The following is a 24,844-nucleotide window of genomic DNA, read 5'->3' as shown; positions in this document are numbered from 1 at the left end:
TCAAACAATTAATAATTAAAATTAGATACATTCAATGTCCAAATTCATCCCACTACACCACTACCTTACACTTTGTTTTCAACATATTCCCATTGATTTGTTTCCAAAATGCATGGCTCTGTGTTAAAATCTTTTCTCATCTCCTTTCCCAATTCTGCACTGCTCCAAAAGTACGATTCACTGAGCAATTAAGACAAACCGGGATCTAATGGATGAAGAGAATAAGCTTGGGCGGCTGAATAGCCTGCTCCTATTTCTCTGTGCACAGTGTTCTTTTTTTTTGTTGTAGAGTCATTAAGCTTTCACTTGAGTTCGACATGATGGTTGTACCTAGGCTTTCTGCAGCCATTACATTCTAACTGCGAAATCCAAGAGATGTATCAATCATCAGTTGATGTGTACTTTTAAAATGTGAGAGATGTTTGAAATATAGTTCCTATTTTTAAATTACTAAAATCCCATCAGCTAGCCTTTTGCCTCCTCTTGCGTGTGACTACTGCATTAACAAGCCGGTTTAGCTGTTGACTTGCTTGAGAATGGTAACCTGCAGTGGCTAATTACAGAGTAACAAGATATTTTTTCATCATTCTGAACAATCATTCCTGATGAATGATTTAAATTCAATGGTAAATCAATTATTTGAAGGATTAAATTGTAACTTCCAAATAAACTAAACGGTATGCGATATGAAGTTTGATTCTTTTATAGAAATATAGTATGACCAATGTGGAGGAAAACAAATGCAGAAGGAGGCTATTCAGCCCATCGTGTCTGCATACGCCCTCCAATAGAGCATCCCACCAATCTCCTCCCTATCTCCGCAACCCCACCTAACCTGCACATCTTTGGACGCAAAGGGGCAATTTTAGCATAGCCAATCCACCTAGCCTGCACATCTTTGGACTGTGGGAGGAAACGGGAGCACCCGAAGGAAGCCCACACGGACACTAGGAGGACGTGCAAACTCTCTCACTCACCCAAAATTGGAACTGAACCCGGGTCACTGGTGCTGTGAGGCAGCAATGCCAACCACTATGCCATTGTGCTGCCCAGTGTGAGAAGTTTTCTATATTAATCTATTTACTAGGGCAGCACGGTGGTGCAGAGGTTAGGACTGCTGCCTCACGGCGCAGGGGTCCCAGGTTCGATCCCGGCTCTGGGTCACTGTCCGTGTGGAATTTGCACATTCTCCCCGTGTTTGTGTGGGTTTCGCCCCCACAACCCAAAGGTGTGCGGGGTAGGTGGATTGGCCACGCTAAATTGCCACTTAATTGGAAAAAATGAATTGGGTACTCTAAATTTTAGGGAAAAAAATTAATGTATTTACTGAATCTGAAAGTTTAGTTGCTTTTGTTGCCTCAGTGTTTGTGTCTTAACTGCTGCAGTCTATTCGAGAAGACATCCTCTGCTACATATTTGCCACCGTTTAAATCTAAATGGGGTGATGTGTGGAATTGGAACCTTTCAAAATCACACAATTTTTTTTGCAAAGCTGTAAAGAGAATTAATGCGGCTCCGTAAAATATCAATTGTTCTGATATTTAAAGTACTTTTCATTATTGATTAGCCATCTTGAGTTGTTGAAATAGAGCTACAAGGTGTTCAAAAGAATAAAATTCAGACTCCCAATAGTAAGGACTTCACCTTTAGACATCAAACCTGCCTCTTTTGGATATATAAGTTGCATGTGGGATCATATATAGGCTTAAAAAGCAAGAGAAGTAATCGGAGAAAGTTTAAAATGTTATTTTAAGTGAGCTGATGACTCATGTAAAAGAATACAAGATGATCCTATCAGCGGCTGAAAATGAATTCGAGACTTTTACCGATTTGTGATGAGCAACAGTTGCAGTTGACCAGAATCTGACAAGTGGCTAATATTTGTGAAAGGCGGGCGGTGAAGGTATGATGATTGCTTTTGAATCTTGCAAGGATTGTTTTTCTGGATTAAAGTGGTTCGGGAACATCGCTACCTGAGAGATTGGGCGAGGACTGGAAGTGAGAAATACTTTGCACATTACAGCAATGTTGCAGATTGGGACATGAACTTTTTCTTGAAGCAAGTTATTTTTTATTTTATTTTTAAAATTTAGAGTACCCAATTATTTTTTCCAATTAAGGGGCAATTTAGAGTGGCCAATCTACCTATCCTGCACATCTTTGGGTTGTGGGGGTGAAACCCACGCAGACACGAGGAGAATGTGCAAACTCCACACTGACAGTGACCCAGGGCCGGGATTCGAACCCGGGTCCTCAGCGCCGTAGGCAGCAATGCAAGCCACCGTGCTGCCCCGAAGCAAGTTATTTTAATGTTTTTATTAAAAAGTTTTTTTGAATTATACATCCATATTTTTCCAATAATTACAATATTTCAATGCCCCATCCCCCAACACCAAAAAGAACAAAAAACAGTTCCCCTGAATCACACACACACACAGCTGACAGTGACCAGCTCCCTGAAGATGGAAATAAATGGCTGCCCACCTCAAATAGAACCCTTCTGCCAACCCGTTCAGAGTCTACTTAGTTTTTCTTCAAATGTAAGAACTCCCATCAGGTCAGAACCACGCTGTGGCACTGGGTGGGAGCGAGGACTTCCATCCAGACAGCCGTCGCCTTTGGGCTATTAGCGAGGTGAAGGCCCAGAGCATCTGCCTTTGCCCCCATCTGCAGCGCTGGTCAATCTAAAACCCCCCAAAAAATGGCCAGGCTCCAGCTCAACCCCAAGAATTCCCCATATGGTGCTGAAGAGGGACATCCACAACCTTCGAACAAGACCAGAACATGTGCCTATGGAGCTCCGGACCCCCAGAACGCTGCCCACACCTACGATCTACTGAGAAGAACCCCACCTGGTCACATGTACCCTATGCACCATTTTAAACAATCAGGCTGAGCCAAGAACACGATGAGGTGGAGTTGATCTGTGAAGTGCTTCGATCTACCAACCCCCCAACATCCCAGCTCAGCTCTCCCTCCCACTTCCTCTTAATAGTACTGCAGCTGTGGCCTGACCAAAGTTCTATACAGCTCCATCATGACCTCCCTGCTTTTGTAATCTGTGCCCTAATTGATGTAAGCGAGTGTCCCACATGCCTTTTTTACCAACCTACAAACATGCCCTGCTGCCTTCAGAGACTCAGCACGTTACCTCTTGCTTCATGCTCCATAGATGCTGCCAGACCTGCTGAGTTTATCCAGCATTTTCTGTTTCTTTTCCAATGTATTTTTATGTTCTATTCAGAGTGCAGACTCGAAGGGCCTCTTCTGCAATACGGCATTCTGGGAGCCCAAACGACCCTTCTACACAACTGAGCCTTTCCAGCCTTTTCTGTTTTCGTTTCCAGAAACAGAATTGTTAACGGCGCAGAGCGAGGCCGTTCGCCCCATCGTGTCTGCCCCGGCTCTCCAAGCGAAGATCGCGACTTAGTGCCATTCTCCTGCCTTTTCCCCATGCTCCTGCACACTTTCTATTCAAGTAGTCATTCGTGCAGGCGTGGCACTGTGGCGAGGCGGTTAGCACTGCTGCCTCACGGCGCCGAGGTCCCAGGTTCGATCCTGGCTCTGGGTCACAGTCCGTGTGGAGTTTCACATTCTCCCCATGTCTGCATGGGTCTCACCTCCACAACCCAAAGATGAGCAGTGTCGGTGGATTGGCCACGCTAAATTGCCCCTTAATTGGAAAAAAAGAATTGGGTACTCTACATTTATTTAAACAAGCAATCATCTAATGTCTTGATTGAACCTGCCTCACTTCCAGCCAGCGCATTCCAGACCATTGAAAAGGGATTGGTTGCATGCCCGAAGATTTTGGCAAGGTTTTGCTGATGTCGTGTCCACGGTACTTAAAACACAGGCGGTGTCGAGTCCAGAGGTGGCAATCTTTGCCGAGTCAAAAGAGCCGGGAGGCCAGGGGGCGAGAGAGGCTGACGTTCTGGCCTTTGCCTCCCTGGTAGCCTGGAGACGGATCCTGTTAATGTGGAGGGACTCGAAGCCCCCAAAATCAGAGACCTGGGTTAGTGACATGGCTGGGTTTCTCAGCAAAAATCTAGGGGGGGGGGGGCACAGTTAGGCTATTGTTTCTTTGTTTGGGGGGGGGGGGGTGTGAGGAATGTGTCAGGGATGGGAATGTCTTGTCTACTATGTTTATGTTATTATAAAAACTATAAATACCCTAATAAAATGTTTTTTTAAAAAAGAAAAGGGATTGATTAACAGTTTGTACCTCACTTGAGACGATGTATAGTGTGGAGATAAACCATACCACCCAACAAAATAATATTCAATTGTTGGGGGAACCCAGAACAGCTTAAAGAAATCTTACGTCGGCTCCTGACAAGAGTCCGAGAGTTTTCCTGGTTTAAAATACACGGCAGCAGCTAAGGTTCAGGAGGTGGCACTTTCCAAGGGACTGATAGCTGGGAGGCCAGTTCTACAAGAAGGATCGCGTGACACTTAATGTCTGTAGCCCTGAGATTTTTAATTGCCACACTCTTCCACACTGCACTGACACGGTGCTGTTTTGTATATGCGTACATTTTTGGGATCTTGATATTGTTTTGTTGAACCTGAGGTTGGAACTCCATCCGAATTCAGCCACTAAAAGCTTGTGAGTGGCAGCCTGCTGGGTTATGTGCTAATGCACAGCCCGATGAGAGGCAACCCTCTTGTCACTGGCCGACAGTGAACTGATCTCCGAAGGAAGGGCTAGTCGACAGGAGTGCTGAAGAGCTTGAGTTAAATGCCTCCACTCCCTCCCTGCCCAGGCCAGCATTCCGGATCACAACCCAACTCGCTCTGTTAAAACAGTTTCCTCACATCGCCTTCAGTTCTTTCACTAATCATCTTAAATCTGTGTCTTCTGGTTACTGATTCTTCTGCTCCTGGGACTTGTCTCTCCTCAACATCGAGGGCCGAAGGGCCTGTACTACGCTGTGATGTTCTATGTTCACGTACGCTATCAAAACTGTTCAGCATTTTGAACACCTATCCAATCGCCCAATCTCTAATCTTTCCAGTGTCTCCTTGTAACTAAGGATTCTCATCCCTCATTGCTTCTGCCTCCTGTCATCCTTCCTAAAGTGATATAATTCGAAGTTTTAAATCCTTGGAAAATAGGCGACAGGTTTAGATAAAGGATCTGGATCGGCGCAGGCTGGGAGGGCCGAAGGGCCTGTTCCTGTGCTGTAATTTTCTTTGTTCTTTGAAATAAATGCAACAGCGACCTAGCCAGTATTATGTAAAGGTTTAGCTTCACTTTTTTTTTTTGCTTTTCTATCCAGGCCTCTATCAATAAAACCAAGGGTTCTGTATCAAACAGAACATGCTGGGGAGACTCGGCAGGTCTGACAGCATCTGTGGAGAGAGACACCGAGTTTACGTTTCGAGTCCGTATAACCCCTCGAGTCGTACGGATCCGACACGTTGACTCTTTCTCTCCACGTATGCTCCCAGACGTGTGGGGTATTTCCGGCATTTGCTGTTTTTATTTCAAATTCTCAGAATCACAGAATTGCTACGGGGCACAAGGAGGCCATTCGGCCCATCGTGTCTGTACCGGCTCTCCAAACAAGCATCGTGACTCAGTGCCAATCCCCCTGCCTTTTCCCCGCACCCCTGCACGTTGGTCTCTATTCGAACAATCCTCTTGAATGCCTCGATTGAACCTGCCTCCACCACACTTCCAGGCCGTGCATTCCACACCCCAACCACTCACTGATTTTTTTTCCTCGCATCACATTTGCTTCTTTTGCAAATCACTTTAAATCTGTGCCCCTCTCGCTTTTGATCCTTTTCCGAGCGGGAACAGTTTCTCCCGATCTACTCTGTCCGGCCCCCTCATGATTTTCAACATCTCTATCAAATCTCCTCTCAGCCTCCTTCTCTCCAAGGGGAACAGTCCCGACCTCTCCAATCTCTCCTCACAACTGAAGTTTCTCATCCCTGGAACCATCCTTGTGAATCTCTCCTGCTCTCTCTCCAATGCGTTCACATCCTTCCTGTAGTGTGGCCCCCAGAACTGTGCACAATATTCCAGCTGAGGGCTAACTAGAGTCTTGTATAAATTCAGTACAACCTCTTATAATCTATGCTCCTATTAATAAAGCCCAGGATATTATATGATATATGAACTGCTTTCTCCACCTGTCCTGCCACCTTCAATGGTCGATGCACACTTGCACCCTCTGCCCCTGCACCCCCTTAAGAATTTTACCCCCTTATTTTGTATAATCTCTCCACGTTCTTCCTACCAAACGGCATCACCTCACACTTATTCGCATTGAACTTCATCTGCCACCTCTCTGCCCACTCCTTCAACTTGTCCACATCCTATTGAAGTCCAACACTGTCCTCCTCACAGTTTACAATACTTTCAAGTTTCCTGTTATCCACAAATTTTGAAATTGCCTCCCGCACGCCAAGATCTAGATCATTAACATTGATCAGATTCCCAGAATCCGTAGTATTTTGCTTTCATTCAAAGGATTCCATATGTTTTTTGACTGCCCCCCCCCCAACTTGTCCTGTTCCTTTTAAATTTTAATTAAGCACCATCGCAGATCTTTGCTTCTGAATCTGCTTTAAAATTGAATCATTTCGTTCATTTTGCCTTTTTTCTTTCTTCCTATTTGTGCGTCTCTGGTGCCCTAAGATCAGTTACTGTCCCCTCACTGTTTATTGCATTTCAGAATTTTGTGTTGCCTGCAAATTTTGAAGTATGCTGCATACCTGAGACCCGTGGCTTAGTGAGTAGGATCTCTGACCGAGAGCCAGTAGTTCTGGGTCCGAGTCCCACTCCAGGACCCGATGGCCAAGCAAGGTGCATCCATTCATAAGGTGGCCAAGGATTAGCGATTATCGACTTAGCAATCCTCTCTGACACGCTCCAATGGAAGGTGCTAAGAGTGGGGGAGATTTCCCGTCAGCCAACAAATTGGAGCCTCCGCCATCACTATCCATGGCTTCATCTACAATGTGGCAAGGGTATGTTGCCACGACAACTTGGTCTGCTGCAGGGGGATGGCTGGTGTGGGTCAGATTGACGTTAACGTCATGGGGTTCGACCCCCGTTTTGGTTGGTGTGGACTGAAGAAGATAAGACATAGGAGCAGAATTAGGCCACTTGGCCCATCAAGTCTGCACTGCCATTCAATCATGGCTGATATTTTTCTCATCCCCATTCTCCTGCCTTCTCCCCATAACCCCTGATCCCCTTATTAATCAAGAACCTAACCTCACCCTCTGGCTGAAGAAATTCCTCCTCATCTCTATTTTAAAGTTTTGTCCCTTTAGTCTGAGGCTGTGTCCTCTAGTTCTGGTTTTTCCTACAAGTGGAAACATCCTCTCCATGTCCACTCTATCCAGGCCTAGCAGTATCCTGTAAGTTTCAATAAGATCCCCCCTCATCCTTCTAAACTCCAATGAGTACAGACCCAGGGTCCTCAACCGTTCCTCATACGACAAGCTCTTCATTCCAGGGATCATTTTTGCTCCTCTGGGCCCTTTCCAAGGCCAGCACATCCTTCCTTAGATACGGGGCCCAAAACTGCTCACAGTACTCCAAATAGGTTCTGACCAGAGCCTCCGAAGTACTGGATACCCAAGACCAGGCCACTAATATACATGGGGAGATGGTGGTGTTGTGGGAATGTCTCTGGACTAGCAATCCAGAGGCACGAGGCTGATAGTCTGAGGATATGTGTTCAAATCCCGCCCATGATGGTTGGTAAAATTTAATTTTTAAATTCTCCAGGACACTGGTTCCTGGAGAATACCAGTGTGCGTCCCTCCAACCTACCACCCATTCACCACACCTTCCTCCTTTCTGTCCCTTATCCATACTGTCACTTTCCCATTAATCTCATTCCATTTGATTTAAGGGAGTCATTTTTCCATGCAGATTTGACAGTTGACATTAGAGGTATGAAATCTGCCCAAGGACCACAGGTTGCTCACCCATCTTGAGAGAGAGCTGACTGGTGGTTATTTGTTGCCACACCTCATGTGAGGGCGAAGCAGCGAAGGCGTCATGAATAACCCCAATCGGTACAGAATTCAACCCACGATGTTGGTGCCGCTCCACATCACAATCGACTGTCCAGCCAACTGAGCTAAACCCCCCCCCCACTGGAGGTGTAGTATGAACGCTAAGCATTGTGTTTAAACCCCCCTCATGAAGAATTATATATTAGGAAATATGTAAGACAGAAATATATACATTTGAGCAATAAAGGCGAACAGGAACATGGTAAAGAAGGCCAGGCTTTATTTATTCATTCACAAGATACGAGTGTTGCTGGCTAGGTCAGCATTGTTACCCATCCCTAATTGCTCTTGAGAAGGTGGTGGTGAGCTGCCTTCTTGAACTGCGGCAGCCCCTGAGGTGTAGGTTCACCCACTGTGCTGTTAGGGAGGGAGTTCCAGGATTTTGTCCCAGCGACAGTGAAGGAGCGGCCGGTATATTTCCTGATGTGTTTGGGTACTCTGGATCTGTGGAGACTGCGTTTACCTTAGCAGTAACATAGACAGGCTATCAACACTTGTAATAGTACAACACTATTTTATTAACTTAAGAGCTGTTGAACATACTCGCACTGTGGGTCGACACTATGTTAGATTGATTGAAGACCTATGCCTAACCTGACCAGACTATACTGACAGCACATGGTGGATGTTTGTGCTACTGACTGCGGGCTCTGTCTGTCTCAGAGGCTGCATCCCGAATGAGCGGGAAAACTAGTGCCCGCTGGTTTTATAGTGAGCGTGCCCTAACTGGTGATTGGCTGCTGTGTTGTGTGTGTTGATTGGTCTTGCAGTGTGTCAGTCAGTGTGTGTCTCTGCATCATCATATACTGATGTGTATATTATGACATTTCCAAGTCAGGGTGGTCAGTGACATGGAGGGGAACTTCCAGGTGGTGGTGTACCCAGGTATCTGATGTCCTTGTCCGTCTAGGGGGTTGAGGTCGCAGGTTTGAACGGCACTCTGGTGAGTGATCATGTAGGGATCAATTTTCTGCGTTTTTTTGTAGTCTCCCAATTCCTGATGTCTGAAATGTTCAGGACAAAAGCAGAAAACACAGGCCTGGGGAGCCAACAATATCTCTGGTACTGTTTGCAGTCTAAGGGCACGCTTTTAGACCAGTTAGGGCACGCTCACTATAAAGCCAGAGGGCACTAGTTTTCCCGCTCATTCGGGATGCAGCCTCTGAGACAGACAGAGCCCGCAGTCAGTAGCACAAACATCCACCATGTGCTATCAGTATAGTCTGATCAGGTTAGGCATAGGTCTTCAATCAATCTAAGGGTTAACACTGTGACTTTAACCGATATCTAAGGTACATCAAGAAGTGCACCAGGTAAACTGTTCTGTTCACACACATCAAGTAAACCACAGAGAACCCTTCACAACTGAAATTAAGAACACAATTCTGTAAATCTCGTTCATGGAGCAATACAACAAACATGATGCAGTTGTCAAACTGATTTACCCGCTGGCCATTTAATGATGCTTTTCATCTGCTAATCTTTCAATCACTGAAGATATCTTTTAAACGTCTGGCGTATCTGACCATTTTCTGAAGTGAAATGCACTTTTCTTTTAATTAACCGTGTAATGGGAGGCGGTATCAAATATCAGCTCAACCTGCCATAGATTGGGGCCTCACGGTAGCATGGTGGTTAGCATCAATGCTTCACAGCTCCAGGGTCCCAGGTTCGATTCCCGGCTGGGTCACTGTCTGTGTGGAGTCTGCACGTCCTCCCAGTGTGTGCGTGGGTTTCCTCCGGGTGCTCCGGTTTCCTCCCACAGTCCAAAGATGTGCGGGTTAGGTGGATTGGCCATGCTAAATTGCCCGTAGTGTAAGGTTAATGGGGGGATTGTTGGGTTACGGGTATGTGGGTTTAAGTAGGGTGATCATTGCTCGGCACAACATCGAGGGCCGAAGGGCCTGTTCTGTGCTGTACTGTTCTATGTTCTAGATGGGCAAAGAGGAATAATCCTTGTTGTTAAGGCTGCAACCTGTCTCTCAGGTAAAGGGGTGGGGAGGAGCTTTGTTAGGGGGTGGGTTTGGAGGGGAGGGGGTGATGGCTACCCCACCTTAATTCTGTAGTCTCCCCCATCCCCCACCCCCACCCTCCCCCCCCCCGAAGCGCAGGAAAGATCCCATCACCAAAACCCTAGGGATTTACTTTAGAATCAATGTCAGTGCACAGAACCCCTACAGTGCAAAAGGAGGCCTTTCAGTCCCTCGAATCTGCATCGACCCTCCGAAAGAGCGGCCCACTCCCCTGCCCTAGCCCCGAAACCCCGCTTAACCTGCACACCTCTGGACACTAAGGGGCAATTTATCATGACCAATCCACTTAACCTGCACATCTTTGGACAGTGGGAGGAAGCCGGAGCACCCGGAGGAAACCCACACACGGGGAGAACGTGCAGACTCCACACAGAGGATCACCCGAGGCCGGAATTGAACCTCGGTCCCTGTTAAGCACTGCTGCCCTGAAAAATCACAGGGGAGAATGTGGGAATGATAGAATATGTCTTTTAGCTCCTGAGGAATGGGCAGAACAGCAGCTACAAAGCAGGTGCTTCACCAAGATGGTTTGCACACTGCCATCCCTGCCTGGCTATTCCCAGTCCCCACAGCGCAAAGGACCAGAGAATGAATATAACGTTAAAAAAATTTAAAAAGCAAATTACTGCTGAAATGTGCAACAGGAGAAAATGCTGGACAACCTCAGCAGGTCTGACAGCCTCTGTGGAGAGAGAAGGAGGCTCACACTTCGAGAGGCTGGACGACTCAAATGGGCCACTGAAAGGGGGGGGGGGGGCACTCGGCCCGCCCTGCCCCTGCTAGCCCCTCGGACAGCGCTCCTCAAACTCGTCTCCCCATCTCCCAAAAGTAAGCCTGCAATTTCCTCCTTAAGCCTGAATTTTCGTGGGCAGATTTATTTCGTTTTTGTTTGGCTCATGGTCCAAAATTGGGATTGTTTTTGGGGGGTCAATGCAAGAGGCGAGGGGTTTAACTGAGGTTATCCTCAGGGGCTTATTGAAGGTCAGGGACATTCATATGCAAAGAGGAATCAGCTGCCCTCTCTCACTGAGTTCTCTCTCTGCCTTCCTGGCTTTGTTCTTTCTCACTGACCCTCTCTCTCCACCATATTCAGTTTCTCTTTCCCCCTCTCTTCTCTGTGTTTCCCCGGTGCAGTGATGGATACACACTGTTACAGACAAGAGCTTGGTGGCTGCGCTGGGCTGAACCAGCGCCGCCCACTGGTGGCGTCAGCTGGCTAGAGATATAAAAAGGGAGCTGTGAGATGAGAGGGTGAGACAGAGCTGGAGTAACCGGGAGAGGCTTTAGCACCGAAACAGAGAGAGAGAGAGAGAGATCTCTTATCATGTCTGCATATTCCCTCCCCAGAATGGGGCAGCTCAGCTTCCTCGCTTACCTGGCTGTATTCTCCTACCTGTCTGTCACCACCTCGGTCAGCCTGGATCTCACTGAACTCAGAAACAAAGTTTCCAAGATTAAAGTTAACCCCAGGGGGAATCTGTGGGCGACAGGTGAGAGGTGTGTGTGTGTGTGTGAGAGAGAGAGACTGTGTGTATGAGAGATTGTGTATGTGTATCTGTGTGAGTGATTGTGTATGTGTATTTGTGTGAGAGATTGTGTATGTGTATCTGTGTGAGAGATTGTGTATGTGTATCTGTGTGTGAGATTGTGTATGTGTATCTGTGTGTGTGAGATTGTGTATGCGTATCTGTGTGTGTGAGATTGTGTATGTGTATCTGTGTGAGAGATTGTGTATGTGTATCTGTGTGAGAGATTGTGTATGTGTATCTGTGTGAGAGATTGTGTATGTGTATCTGTGTGAGAGATTGTGTATGTGTATCTGTGTGAGAGATTGTGTATGTGTATCGGTGTGAGAGATTGTGTATGTGTATCTGTGTGAGAGATTGTGTATGTGTATTTGTGTGAGAGATTGTGTATGTGTATCTGTGTGAGAGATTGTGTATGTGTATCTGTGTGAGAGATTGTGTATGCGTATCTGTGTGTGAGATTGTGTATGTGTATCGGTGTGTGAGATTGTATATGTGTATCTGTGAGATTGTGTATGTGTATCTGTGTGAGATTGTGTATGTGTATCTGAGTGTGAGATTGTGTATGTTATCGGTGTGTAGGATTGTGTATGTGTATCGGTGTGTGAGATTGTATATGTGTATCTGAGTGAGATTGTGTATGTGTATCTGTGTGTGAGATTGTGTATGTGTATCTGTGTGTGAGATTGTGTATGTTTATCTGTGTGTGAGATTGTATATGTGTATCTGAGTGAGATTGTGTATGTGTATCTGTATGTGAGATTGTGTATATGTATCTGTGTGTGAGATTGTGTATGTGTATCGGTGTGTGAGATTGTGTATGTGTATCTGTGTGTGAGATTGTGTATGTGTATCGGTGTGTGAGATTGTGTATGTGTATCTGTGTGTGAGATTGTGTATGTGTATCTGTGTGTGAGATTGTATATGTGTATCTGTGTATGAGATTGTGTATGTGTATCTGTGTGTGTGTGAGACTGCGTATGTATGAGTCTGTATCTATATGTTTGTACATCTGTGTGTGTGAGACTGTGTGTATCTGTCTATGTGTGTTTGTGAGATACTGTATGTATGTGTGTGTGAGACTATGTGTATGTTTGTGTGTGTGACTATGAGGCGGTGTGTGTATGTGAGACTGTGTGTTTATCTGTGAGACTATGTGTGAGTGAGACTGTGTGTGTGAGATAGAAAGACTGTGTGTAGCTATGTCTGTGTGTGTGACTGTAGGTGTGTGCATATATGTGAGAGTGTTTGTGTGCATATGTGTGAGACTGTCAGCATCTGTGTGTGTCTGTGTCGGTGTGTGTCTGTGTGTGTCAGTCGGTGTGTGTGTATACCCTCATAGTGCCCACGGTCTCAGAGGCTCCTTCAGAAGCCATTCTGCTTGAGTATGTGGCTGGGCTGGTGAACTGGGCAGAATCACGGTCGATACCAAATACAAGTATTTAACCAGATATTAACATTTGAAATGGTGGTGGTTGGGGGAGGGGGGGGGGGGGGGGGGGGGGTTTGACACCACCAAAATCAGGATTAGGATCACTTCAAAGATTTTGTCAATGTAGAATTTTTTTTTCAATCGATATTAAAAGTCAGTTTGAAAACAATACCGCTGGTTACTTTCCTTCGGATCCACAACCTCTTTTGTCTCCCTTTGTTATTGTTCATTCATTCCCCCCCTCTTCCCGGATATTTCCTCGCCCACCATTCCCTCAGTAAGATTGATCACGAATGAATATTGCTGCGCAGTTTGGCTGGATGGTAAGGCTGGTGAATGGAGTGATGTTGCCAACACTACCCTGTCCAGCCATGGATTTGAATGTCTGATTCCCTACAAGACAACAGCAGGGAGCCGCTGGACGTGGCTTTCAAGGAGGAATTGTAGGGTTAACTGAAGATTAGGATGAAATCGCAGGGGGTGGGGGAAAAGAGGGGGCAGTGAGACAAGGTGAGTTACCCTGACGGTGAGCTGGTGGGAACATGGTGGGCCATTTGAATGGTCTTCGGTAACCATTCGAGGCCAACCCTCCAAGTGTGTGTTGGGGGGGGGGGGGAACTGGTCATCTTGTGTGAAACTAGCAAGGGGACTGGTGATGCCACTTCTGTTGTTCTTTAGGGCACTTCATGGGCAAGAAGAGCCTGTTTGATTACCCAGATGGGCATGAGGTTAACGCAGCGAGGCTTCCCCTGAACTCCCCCGAAGTTGCCATGGACCTGAAGAACCTGTTCACCCAGAAGATGCTGGAGGCTGCCCTAGATCAGGCCGAGGGAAAGCGTGTGAGGTACAACTCTGTCACTGAGGTAAAACAGCACTGATTAAGATTTGTCAAAATAGATGGGGAGGGGAGGATGGGATGCGAGGATGGGGGGAAAGGGAGGGATGGCCGGTTAGGAAAACATGAGTGACCACCCTAATCCACCTCGCCTGTTACCTATCTCCAGCGCAATATATATTTTTTAAGATTGATACAGTATGTTTTTTTTCTGTACGGGTTTCGCTGACTGCCCAAATATCTACACTGTGTATCCTCAGACATCCTAAGCAGGCACTTAAAACTCTGTTCGTCTAAACCCTGTATCGATTTGCTGCCCAATTCTGATTCGCTCACAGACACCCAGTAACTGACCCAATCCATTCAACCCCCATCAGAAACAACCAGTGACTTACCCATACCATTCAATCATAGAATCCCTACCGCGCAGCAGGAGGCCATTTGGCCCATCGAGTCTGCACCAGCCCTTGGAAAGAGCACCCAACTTGAGCCCACGCCTCCAACTTATCCCTGTAACCCTACTTAACCTTTTGGACACGAAGGAGCAATTTAACGCGGCCAATCCTCCTAACCTGCACATCTTTGGACTGTGGGAGGGAACCGGAGGAACCGGAGGAAACCCATGCAGACACGGGGAGGACATGCAGACTCCGCACAGACAGTGACCCGAGGCCGGAATCGAACCCGGATCTCCGACGCTGTGAGGCAGCAGTGCTAACCGCTGTGCCACTGTGCCGCCCCTTCAGAAACACCCAATGACTGAGCCACAGCTCATTCAATTTTGACCGCGAGTCCTTACCCTCTTCCACCCCAAATGCATCCGCTCTACCTGCATGCGCTTCGCTTGAGCCACCCCTGCGTTCGATAACTGGATACAAAAAATCAAATGATCCCTTGTACTCTGCTCACATATTGTGCATGGAAGGAGGGTAGATTGTAAATTGTATCTGACATGTTTCCTTTATTTACCGCCCCCTCAGGGAACGGAGTTATTAATGAAGATTATCGAGAGATATGTTAAAAATAGCGAGAAGTGACGAACTTCAAACTGCTAAAGAATATCAACATTTGCAAACATGTGATCGAGGTTGCGTGAGAGCCTAAGGATTGTATTTAGGGCTGGTGAATGTGGACATTATATTGTAACAATGATGTATTCCCGTTACCTTACTTTATGTATTAATTGTTACTGTACAATTGTCTTATCTATATATTAAAGAAGCAGCAAGGATTATTCTATATTTTTCTGACGTTTTTGCATTGTTAAACCACTTTTAATGTAACCAGAAAGTTATTTGCGGTGAATAAAAAATATATTGTTTAAGCAACTAGTACTTCTAGTTTAATCCCAAGGACATGTGCACTCGGATGTGCAAACAGAGACTGACTTTCATTCATGAAATTCCCTTTCCATAGCTCTCTCTCAGATTCAGTGACTTGGGGCTAGTGCCTCAGCCAATGCCAGCCTGTGAGTGAATACCAGGGAGTGGCAGGCAAGTTGTCCTGTGCCCATTCACACTGCCTGGTGCATCGCTGAGTTTAAATTCTATCCTCCCTTATAAGTGCGAGGTCATGGTCGAATAAATGGAAAGGCAACTTCTTATCTAAATGGGGAGAGAGTTTGGGGTGTTCCGACACAGAGGGTCCTCGTGCACGAGTCACAGAAATCGATCATGCAGGTGCAGCAGATAATAAGGAAAGCATTTTTAAAAATAAATTTAGAGTACCCAATTATTTTTTTTCTCCAGTTAAGGGGCCAATCCACCCACCCTGCACATCTTTGGGTTGCGGGGGTGCGACCCACGCAGACACGGGGAGAATGTGCAAACTCCGCACGGACAGTGACCCGGGGCTCGGACCTGGGACCTCGGTGCCGTGAGGCAGCAGTGCTAACCACTGCGCCACCGTGCCGCCCAGATAATAAGTGAAGCAAATGGAATGTTGCCATTTATAGCAAAAGGAATTGAGTGTAAAGATAAGGAAGTGTTGTTGCAACTATACAAGGCATTGGTCAGACTGCACCTGGAGTATTGGGCACAGTTTTTGGTCCCCTCATTTGAGGAAAGATGTAGTGGAGGCAGTTCAGAGGACGTTCACGAGATTGATTCCAGAGATGAGGGGTTTGACGTGTGAGGAGAGGTTGAACAGTTTAGGCCAATACTTTCTAGAGTTTAGAAGAATGAGGGCAGATCAAATTGAGGTATACACGATGGATAAAGTAGTCGTGGAGTAGATGCTTCCTCTCGTTGGACATTCTAAAATGGGAGGTCGTAATCTTAGAACAAGAGGTAGCAAATTTAAAACAGATTTTAAAAAAAAATGTATTTATTCAAAGTTTTTCAAAAAGTTTTACAGAACACGCCAAAAAGGAAACTAATACAAAAAGAAAAGGGCAACATGCCAGCCAAACAGAACAACTTAACCCTCGAAACGATAAACAGTTTAACAAATTAACACCCAACTCAAAACAAAATAGTACGAGCGGCCCTTTCAAAATACAATCCACCCCCCCCCCCCCCCCCCCAGGGTTGCTGCTGCTGACCTCCACCTAACGTTCCGCGAGAATGACAAGGAACGTTTGCCACCGCTCGGAGAGCCCCTGCAAGGACCCTCGCAAGGCAAACTTTATCTTGTCCGACCTAAGAAACCCCGCCATGTCATTGATCCAAGCCTCCACACTTGGCTCCACACTAGCAAGAGCCTTCTCCGGTCTACCAAGGAGGCAAAGGCCAGAACTCCGGCCTCTTTCGACTCCTGCAATCCCGGATCCCAAATAACGCTATCCCCCCAAGTCGGTTTTACCCGAGTGTCCAAGTCCTTGGACATGACCTTTGCAAAGCCCTTCCAGAACTTCGCAAGCGCCGGGCACGCCCAGAACATATGGGCGTGGTTTGCTGGGCTCCCCGAACACCTCACACATCTGTCCTCCACCCCAAAAACGTACTCATCCTCGCCCCTGTCATATGCGCCCTGTGTAACACTTTAAACTGGATCAGGCTGAGCCTGGCGCAAGATGAGGAGGAATTCACCCTGCCCAGGGCGTCAGCCCACAGGCCCTCATCCAGATCCTCCCCCAGCTCCTCCTCCTGTTTGCCCTTCAACTCCTCCACCGAGGCTTCCTCCGCCTCCTCCAGCTCCTGGTATATCTCCGAGATCTTACCCTCTCCGACCCACACGCCCGAGATCACCCTGTCCTGTATCCTTCGGGCAGGCAGCAATGGAAATTCTCCTACCTGCTTCGTGACAAACGCCCGAACCTGCATGTACCTGAAGGCATTTCCCGGGGGTAACCCAAATTTCTCCTCCAGTGCCTTTAAGCTGGCAAAAGTCCCGTCAATGAATAGATCCCCCAGCCTTCTAATTCCCACCCGGTGCCAGCTTCAGAACCCACCATCTATCCTGCCCGGGGCAAACCTATGGTTATTCCATATCGGGGACCAAACTGAGGCCCCCGTTCCCCCCCCCCCCCCCCGTTCCGCCGCCATTGCCCCCAAATCTTCAGCGTAGCCGTGACCACCAGGCTCGTGGTGTACCGCATCGGCGGAAGCGGCAACAGTGCTGTCACCAGTGCCCCCAGGCTAGTACCCACACAAGACGCCACCTCTAGTCTTTTCCATGCCACCCCCTCTCCCTCCATCATCCACTGTCGAATCATCGACACGTTTGCTGCCCAGTATTAGCTATACAGATTCGGCAGGGCCAACAGCCCCCCCCCCCCCCCCCCCCCATCCCCCCCTCCCCCCCTTCGACTGCGCTCCAAGAACAGTCTTTTAACCCTCGGGGTCTTATTGGCCCACACAAATCCCATGATACTCTCGCTCACTCGCTTGAAAAAGGCCTTAGGGATGAGGATGGGCAGACACTGAAACACGAACAAGACCCTAGGGAGGACCGTCATCTTGACAGCTAGGGAGAGCGGTAGCATGGCCCACCTCCTCCATCTGCTCCACCAGCCGCGCCAGATTGAGCCTATGCAAGACCCCCCCAACTCTTGGTCACCTGAATACCTAAATACCAAAAACTCCTCTCCGCCATCTTGAGTGGCAGCTCCTCCAACCTCTTTTCCTGACCCCGCGCATGCACCACAAAGAGCTCACTCTCCCCGACATTAAGCTTATCATAGAATTTACAGTGCAGAAGGAGACCATTCGGCCCATCGAGTCTGCACCGGCTCTTGGAAAGAGCACCCTACCCAAGGTCAACACCTCCACCCTATCCCCATAACCCAGTAACCCCACCCAACACTAAGGGCAATTTTCGACACTAAGGGCAATTTATCATGGCCAATCCACCTAACCCGCACATCTTTGGATTGTGGGAGGAAACCGGAGCACCCGGAGGAAACCCACGCACACACGGGGAGGATGTGCAGACTCCGCACAGACAGTGACCCAAGCCGGAATCGAACCTGGGACCCTGGAGCTGTGACCTCAACCGGTTTATCGATACACTCGCCACCGGGGCCTGGTACAACAATTTAACCCACCCTATAAACCCCTCTCCAAACCTGAACCTACACAGCACCTCCCACAAGTACTCCCACTCCACCCGGTCAAAGGCCTTCTCCACGTCCATAGCCGCCACCACCTCTGCACCACCCCCCCCCCCCCCCCCCCCCCCCCCCCTCCTCCTCCGAGGGCATCATGATCATATTCAGAAGCCTCCGCACATTTTGCATTCAACTGACTGCCCTTCACAAATCCCGTCTGATCCTCATGTATCACTCCCGGGACATAATCCTCAATCCTAGTGGCCAGGACCTTCGCCAACACCTTGGCATCCACATTAAGGAGTGAAATCGGCCTATACGAGCCACACTGCAGCGGGTCTTTGTCCCGCTTGAGAATAAGCGAGATCAGAGCTCCCGACATCGTCGGGGGAAGACTTCCTTTTTCTCTCGCCTCGTTAAACATCCTCAACAGCAATGGAGCCAACAGTTCCGAAAACCTCCGATAAAATTCAATCGGGAACCCATTCGGTCCTGGGGCCTTGCTCGTCTGCATACTTCCCAACCCCTTAACCAGCTCCTCCATCCCGATCGGGGCCCCCAAACCCTCTACCTGCTCCTCCTTCACCCTCGGAAACCTCAATTGGTCCAGGAACTGCCGCATCCCCCTGCCCCCCCCCCCCCTCCAGGGGCTCTGATTTGTACAAGTTCTCATAAAAGTCCCTAAAGACCTCATTTATTCTGACTGGACTCCGCACCGTATTCCCTCCCTTGTCCCTGATTCCCCCAATTTCCCCTAGCCGCCTCTTTCCTCCGGAGATGATGTGCCACCATCCGACTCGCCTTCCCCCCATATTCATACGCTGCTCCTTGCACCTTCCTCCACTGGGCCTCAGCTTTCCCCGTCGTCAACAAGTCAAACTCCGTTTGGAGTCTCCGGCGCTCCTTCAGCAGCCCCTCCTCGGGGGATTCCGCATATCTCCTATCCACCCTAAGTATCTCTCCTACCAATCTATCCCTCTCCCTCCTTACTTTCTGCATAAGCCTACCATGGGGAACCTTATCAAATGCCTTACTAAAATCCATGTACACTACATCCACTGCTTTACCTTCATCCACATGCTTGGTCACCTCCTCAAAGAATTCAATAAGACTTGTGAGGCAAGACCTACCCCTCACAAATCCGTGCTGACTATCCCTAATCAAGCAGTGTCTTTCCAGATGCTCAGCAATCCTATCCCTCAGTACCCTTTCCATTACTTTGCCTACCACCGAAGTAAGACTAACTGGCCTGTAATTCCCAGGGTTATCCCTATTCCCTTTTTTGAACAGGGGCACGGCATTCACCACTCTCCAATCCCCTGGTACCACCCCTGTTGACAGTGAGGACGAAAAGATCATTGCCAACGGCTCTGCAATTTCATCTCTTGCTTCCCATAGAATCCTTGGATATATCCCGTCAAGCCCAGGGGAATTGTCTATCCTCAAGTTTTTCAAAATGCCCAACACACCTTCCTTCCTAACAAGTTTCTCCTCGAGCTTACCAGTCTGTTTCACACTGTCCTCTCCAACAATATGGCCCCTCTCATTCGTAAATACTGAAGAAAAGTACTCGTTCAAGACCTCTCCTATCTCTTCAGACTCAATACGCAACCTCCCGCTACTGTCCTTGATTGGACCTACCCTCGCTCTAGTCATTCTCATATTTCTCACATATGTGTAAAAGGCCTTGGGGCTTTTCTTGATCCTACCCGCCAAAGATTTTTCATGCCCTCCCTTAGCTCTCCTGATCCCTTTCGTCAGTTCCCTCCTAAATACGTAAGAAGTATTTAGCGATCGCAGGACATACAAGGCTACAAAGTGCTGGAAAATGGGATTAGAATAGTGAGGTGGTGGTTTTTTTGACCGACACAGACGCAAAGGGCTTTTTCTGTGCAGTATGATTCTGTGACTCTGACTCAAGCAGAAACTGATCAACTGGTTGAATATTTCTTTTTTTAAACACTAAATTTAGAGTACCCAATTATTTTTTCTCCAATTAAGGGGCAATTTAGCATGGCCAATCCACCTACCCTGCACATCTTTGGGTTGCGGGGGTGAAACCCACGCAAACACGGGGAGAATGTGCAAATTCCACACGGACAGTACCCAAACCTGGGAACTCGGCGCCGTGACGCAGCAGTGCTAACCACTGCGCCACCGTGCCGCCCAATCGAAAATCCTGATTTGCTGTTAGTGGGATCTTGCTGTGTGCATGTCGGCTGCAGTCCGAAGAACAGTGACTGCACCTCAAAGATGTGTTTTGAGTTGTCCTGAAGATATTAAATATAAGGCAACTATTTCTTCTTACGAATAGTCAAATGTGCAACTCGTACAAAGTAAACAAAGACCATTAAAGCCAGCAAGGTAATGATATAAAAGAGATATATGGCCAATTAAAGAAAGACTTGTGATGGAAACATGTCCGGATTGGATAATATTCCTGTGATTAGCTGTCAGAATTAACCTGGGTATTAGTTATATCACAAACCCCAAATAAAAACCGACTTCACAAAAATCGATTGGCTTCTCTGTCCGATGCGGAAAGTGTGATATTGCATTCTTTCAGATCCCACTTCATATTGATCCGCCTTCAGTTCCAGCATTGTTGGTGGAAACCGAAGGGCAGAAACCATGGTGTGAAGAGAACAGGCTCAAGGAGCTGAATTGTGTCTTGCTGCTCTCCGTTCTTATGTTCCCAGAAAATAAATTTACCGACTTAAAGAAAAAAACATCAGTAATCGATCGGTAAATGTAAAGGAGTCATTTTATTTCTGGGTATGAGCACCTTTGATGCTGATGGGATTATTGATTGGATTGTAACCCACAGTAACATACCTATTATTGTCTAGGTGTAATTTATTCTTAATTTATACTGGCATTAACCGACTGATCGAAGCGACAAAATTTATCTTCTTCTGTCTCAATGAGGGTATCAATCTGAAAATATAACTTGCATTACAAAATATTTGTGTATTTGTCCCTATGCAATTCGAACCATAGAATTCCGACAGTGCAGAAGGAGGCCATTCGGCCCATCGAGACTGGACAGAACGACATTGTGAAAGAGCACCCTACCCAGGCTCATTCCCCAGCCTCATCCCCGGAGCCCCACCCAACCTGCACATCCCTGGACACTCAGGGGTAATTTTATCATGGCCCATCCATTTAACCTGCACACCTTTGGATTGTGGGGAGGACACCGGAGCACCCGGAGGAAACCCACGCAGACACGGGGGAGACGTGCAAACTCCACACGGAGAGTCACCCAATGCCGGAATTGAACCTGGGTCTCTGACGCTGTGAGGCAGCAGCGCTAACCACCGTGCCATTGTGCCACTCCAGAAGGAACTGGAGCACTGGTCAAACGTTTTGATTCCATTGATCTGAATTGGGGCTTGAGCCTTTAGACTTTAGAGGTTGCCCTTTGAGCCACAACTGACACTTTTTAAACTACCTCTTGCTCACCCATTAAATGGTCTTACACACCTGGGTTACAAAGCTTAAAGGTATTTATTGCTCTTCCTGAGGGCATTTGAGGGCATTTAAGAGTCAACCACATTGCTGTGGGTCTGGAGTCACATGTAGACCAGACCAGGTAAGGATGGCAGATTTCCTTCCCTCAAGGGCATTAGTGAACCAGATCAGTTTTTACGATGGCATGGGGCTGCCCCACAATGGGAAACCCTATTGACCAGCCGGCGAAACATTTAATGAAGGTTATCTAATCTTCAAACATGTCTGTGCGGGGTCTGCACGTCCTCCCCGTGTGTGCGTGGGTTTCCTCCGGGTGAGCTCCATTGGCTGCAACCCACTTCAATTATGCCATTTTTTAGCATATCCTCAACCTCTTTGTTAACCTGTGCCAATTTTAAAGGGTTAAGTCTATCTGATGTTGTTTGATTGGAACAGCATTTCCCACATCTACATCATGTATAGCCATTTTAGTGCTTCCCAATTTATCTCTACAAACTTGCCCATGTGATAGCAATAACTCTTTCAGGTCAGTTTGTTTTTCCTCTGGAAGGTAAGTCAACAATTTAACCCAATTTTTTAAGAACATCCTCGTTTTCCAATTTAATTTGAGGTATGTCAAATTCACAGTCATCTGGATTTGGTTCGTCACTTTGAGTTAGAATCATTAAAACCTCCTCCTTTTTCTCTCCTTCCCTTTCAAAGTAGTTTTTAAGCATATTCACATGACACACTCGGTGAGTTTTCCTTGTCTGGTGTTTTCACCACATAATTCACCTCACTTAATTTCCTTTCAATCCGATAATGTCCACAAAACCTAGCTTTTAAAGGTTCACCTACCACTGGTAACAATACTAAATCTTTATCTCCACTGACAAAACTACGAACTTTGGATTTCTTGTCCGCTACCCGTTTCATCACATTTTGTGCAACTTTCAAATGTTGTCTAGCCAATTCACCTGCTCTATTTAATCATTCCTAAAATTTGACACGTAATCTAATAGTGTAATTTCTGATTTCTCATCTCCAATATTTCTTTGATCAATTTAAGTGGTCCTCTTACCACATGACCAAAAATTAGTTCAAAAGGACTGAATTTGGTTGACTCATTAGGTGCATCCCTAATTGCAAACAGTACGAATGGAATCCCTTTATCCCAATCCTCTGGATAATCATGACAATAAGCCCTCAACATTGTCTTTAATGTCTGATGCCACCTTTCTAACGTTCCCTGCGATTCTGGATGGTATGCAGTTGATTTAAATTGTTTTATTCCTAAGCTATCCATAACTTATTTGAATAACCTCGAGGTAGAATTTGATACTTGATCCAATTGTATTTCTGTGGATAGTCCATATCTAGTAAAGAATTTAAGTAACTCCTCCACAATCTTTTTAGCTGTAATATTACATACTGGAATGGCCTCTGGAAACCTAGTAGACACATCCATTATAGTCAAAAGATATTGATTCCCACTTTTAGGAAGCGGCCCTACGCAATCAATTAGGACCCTTGTAAAAGGTTCCTCAAATGCTAGAATTTGCAGCACGGTAGCATGGTGCGGGCAGCACGGTAGCATGGTGGTTAGCATAAATGCTTCACAGCTCCAGAGTCCCAGGTTCGATTCCCGGCTGGGTCACTGTCTGTGCGGAGTCTGCACGTCCTCCCCGTGTGTGCGTGGGTTTCCTCCGGGTGCTCCGGTTTCCTCCCACAGTCCAAAGATGTGCGGGTTAGGTGGATTGGCCATGCTAAATTGCCCATAGTGTCCTAAAAAGTAAGGTTGGGGGGGGGGGGGGGGGTTGTTGGGTTACGGGTATAGGGTGGATACGTGGGTTTGAGTAGGGTGATCATGGCTCGGCACAACATCGAGGGCCGAAGGGCCTGTTTGGTGCTGTACTGTTCTATGTAATTGGTATTAAGGGTGCTGGTTTTATTACTGCTTGAGGTTTCCCTATCACTTGACATGTGTGACATGATTGACAAAATTTAACTACATCTTTATGTAGTCCAGGCCACTAAAAATGTTTCTGGATTTTAGCTTGAGTTTTCCTTATTCCTAAATGACCTCCCACTGGTACCTCATGTGCAACTCGCAACACCTCCTTTCTATACCCTACCGGCAATACTACTTGATGAACTTCTGCCCACTTTTCATCCGCCTGCAGATGTACAGATCCCCATTTTCTCATCAAGACATCACTTTTACGGTAATAACACTCTGGTATACACTCAGATTTCTCTTCCGTATATATCCGTTTTATTTCTACATCTTTCTGTTGTAACTCCACCAATTTTCCTGAACTAAAAATATCTGCCTCATCCTCCACCTGTTCTTGTTCTTTTTCAACCATCTGATCAAAAATCGTTTCTGATAATTGCATTTCAACGTCATCTTCACTCTTTGATTTTTCCTCTTGTCTTAACCTATGACTTTGCGACCTTGTCACTACACAATCCGGAAACATCCCAGGATATTTGTCCTTCAACACTTCAGTTGTCTGATTTTCCACTGGCTTATCAGCCACAGTAGGCATCACTCCCACCTGCGATCCAGCTATATCATTACCCAAGATAAACTGTATTCCTGGACAAGATAGTTTCTCTATTACTCCTACTACCACTTCACCACTCTTCACTGGATTTTCCAACCTTACCTTATATAATGGAACGCTACTCCTCTCACCCTGAATTCCACATATTACCACCTTTTCTGGCAACATTCTTCCCAAACTACATAACTCCTCATCTCTTACCATTAAAGATTGACTAGCTCCCGTATCTCTTAAAATTGTGACTTCTTTACCTGCTCCTCTTGATACACATGAGCAAACTTTAGCCACACAAGTACATTTTTAAAAGAGATCTGACACCTTCTTATCAATCACCTCTTGATCAGGCTGTACAATCTTTTGCACCTCCTTCGCTTCACTTGGGCTTTCCTTTACCACTTTAACAAACCCCACTGTCTTATCCTGTTTTACCACATCAGCCTTCCCAGTGCTTTTATTCAAC

The 24,844-nt window shown here is 46.8% G+C and overlaps 1 protein-coding gene across 1 annotated transcript; it reads left to right on the top strand.

Annotated features, from left to right (window-relative positions):
- The first annotated feature begins 11,321 nt into the window (after window positions 1–11,321).
- nmba (neuromedin Ba) lies at window positions 11,322–15,200 on the top strand. The gene is made up of 3 exons (XM_038784493.1): window positions 11,322–11,569; window positions 13,716–13,900; window positions 14,853–15,200. The coding sequence occupies exons 1-3, from the start codon at window positions 11,404–11,406 to the stop codon at window positions 14,907–14,909; spliced, it is 408 nt and encodes a 135-aa protein (XP_038640421.1). The 5' UTR covers window positions 11,322–11,403; the 3' UTR covers window positions 14,910–15,200.
- Window positions 15,201–24,844: the final 9,644 nt, after the last annotated feature.

Source organism: Scyliorhinus canicula, chromosome 24, assembly GCF_902713615.1.
Source record: "Scyliorhinus canicula chromosome 24, sScyCan1.1, whole genome shotgun sequence".
NCBI lineage: Eukaryota > Metazoa > Chordata > Chondrichthyes > Carcharhiniformes > Scyliorhinidae > Scyliorhinus > Scyliorhinus canicula.
The sequence above is the reverse complement of the archived record's forward strand: the minus strand, read 5'-3'. Positions and strand labels throughout refer to the sequence as shown.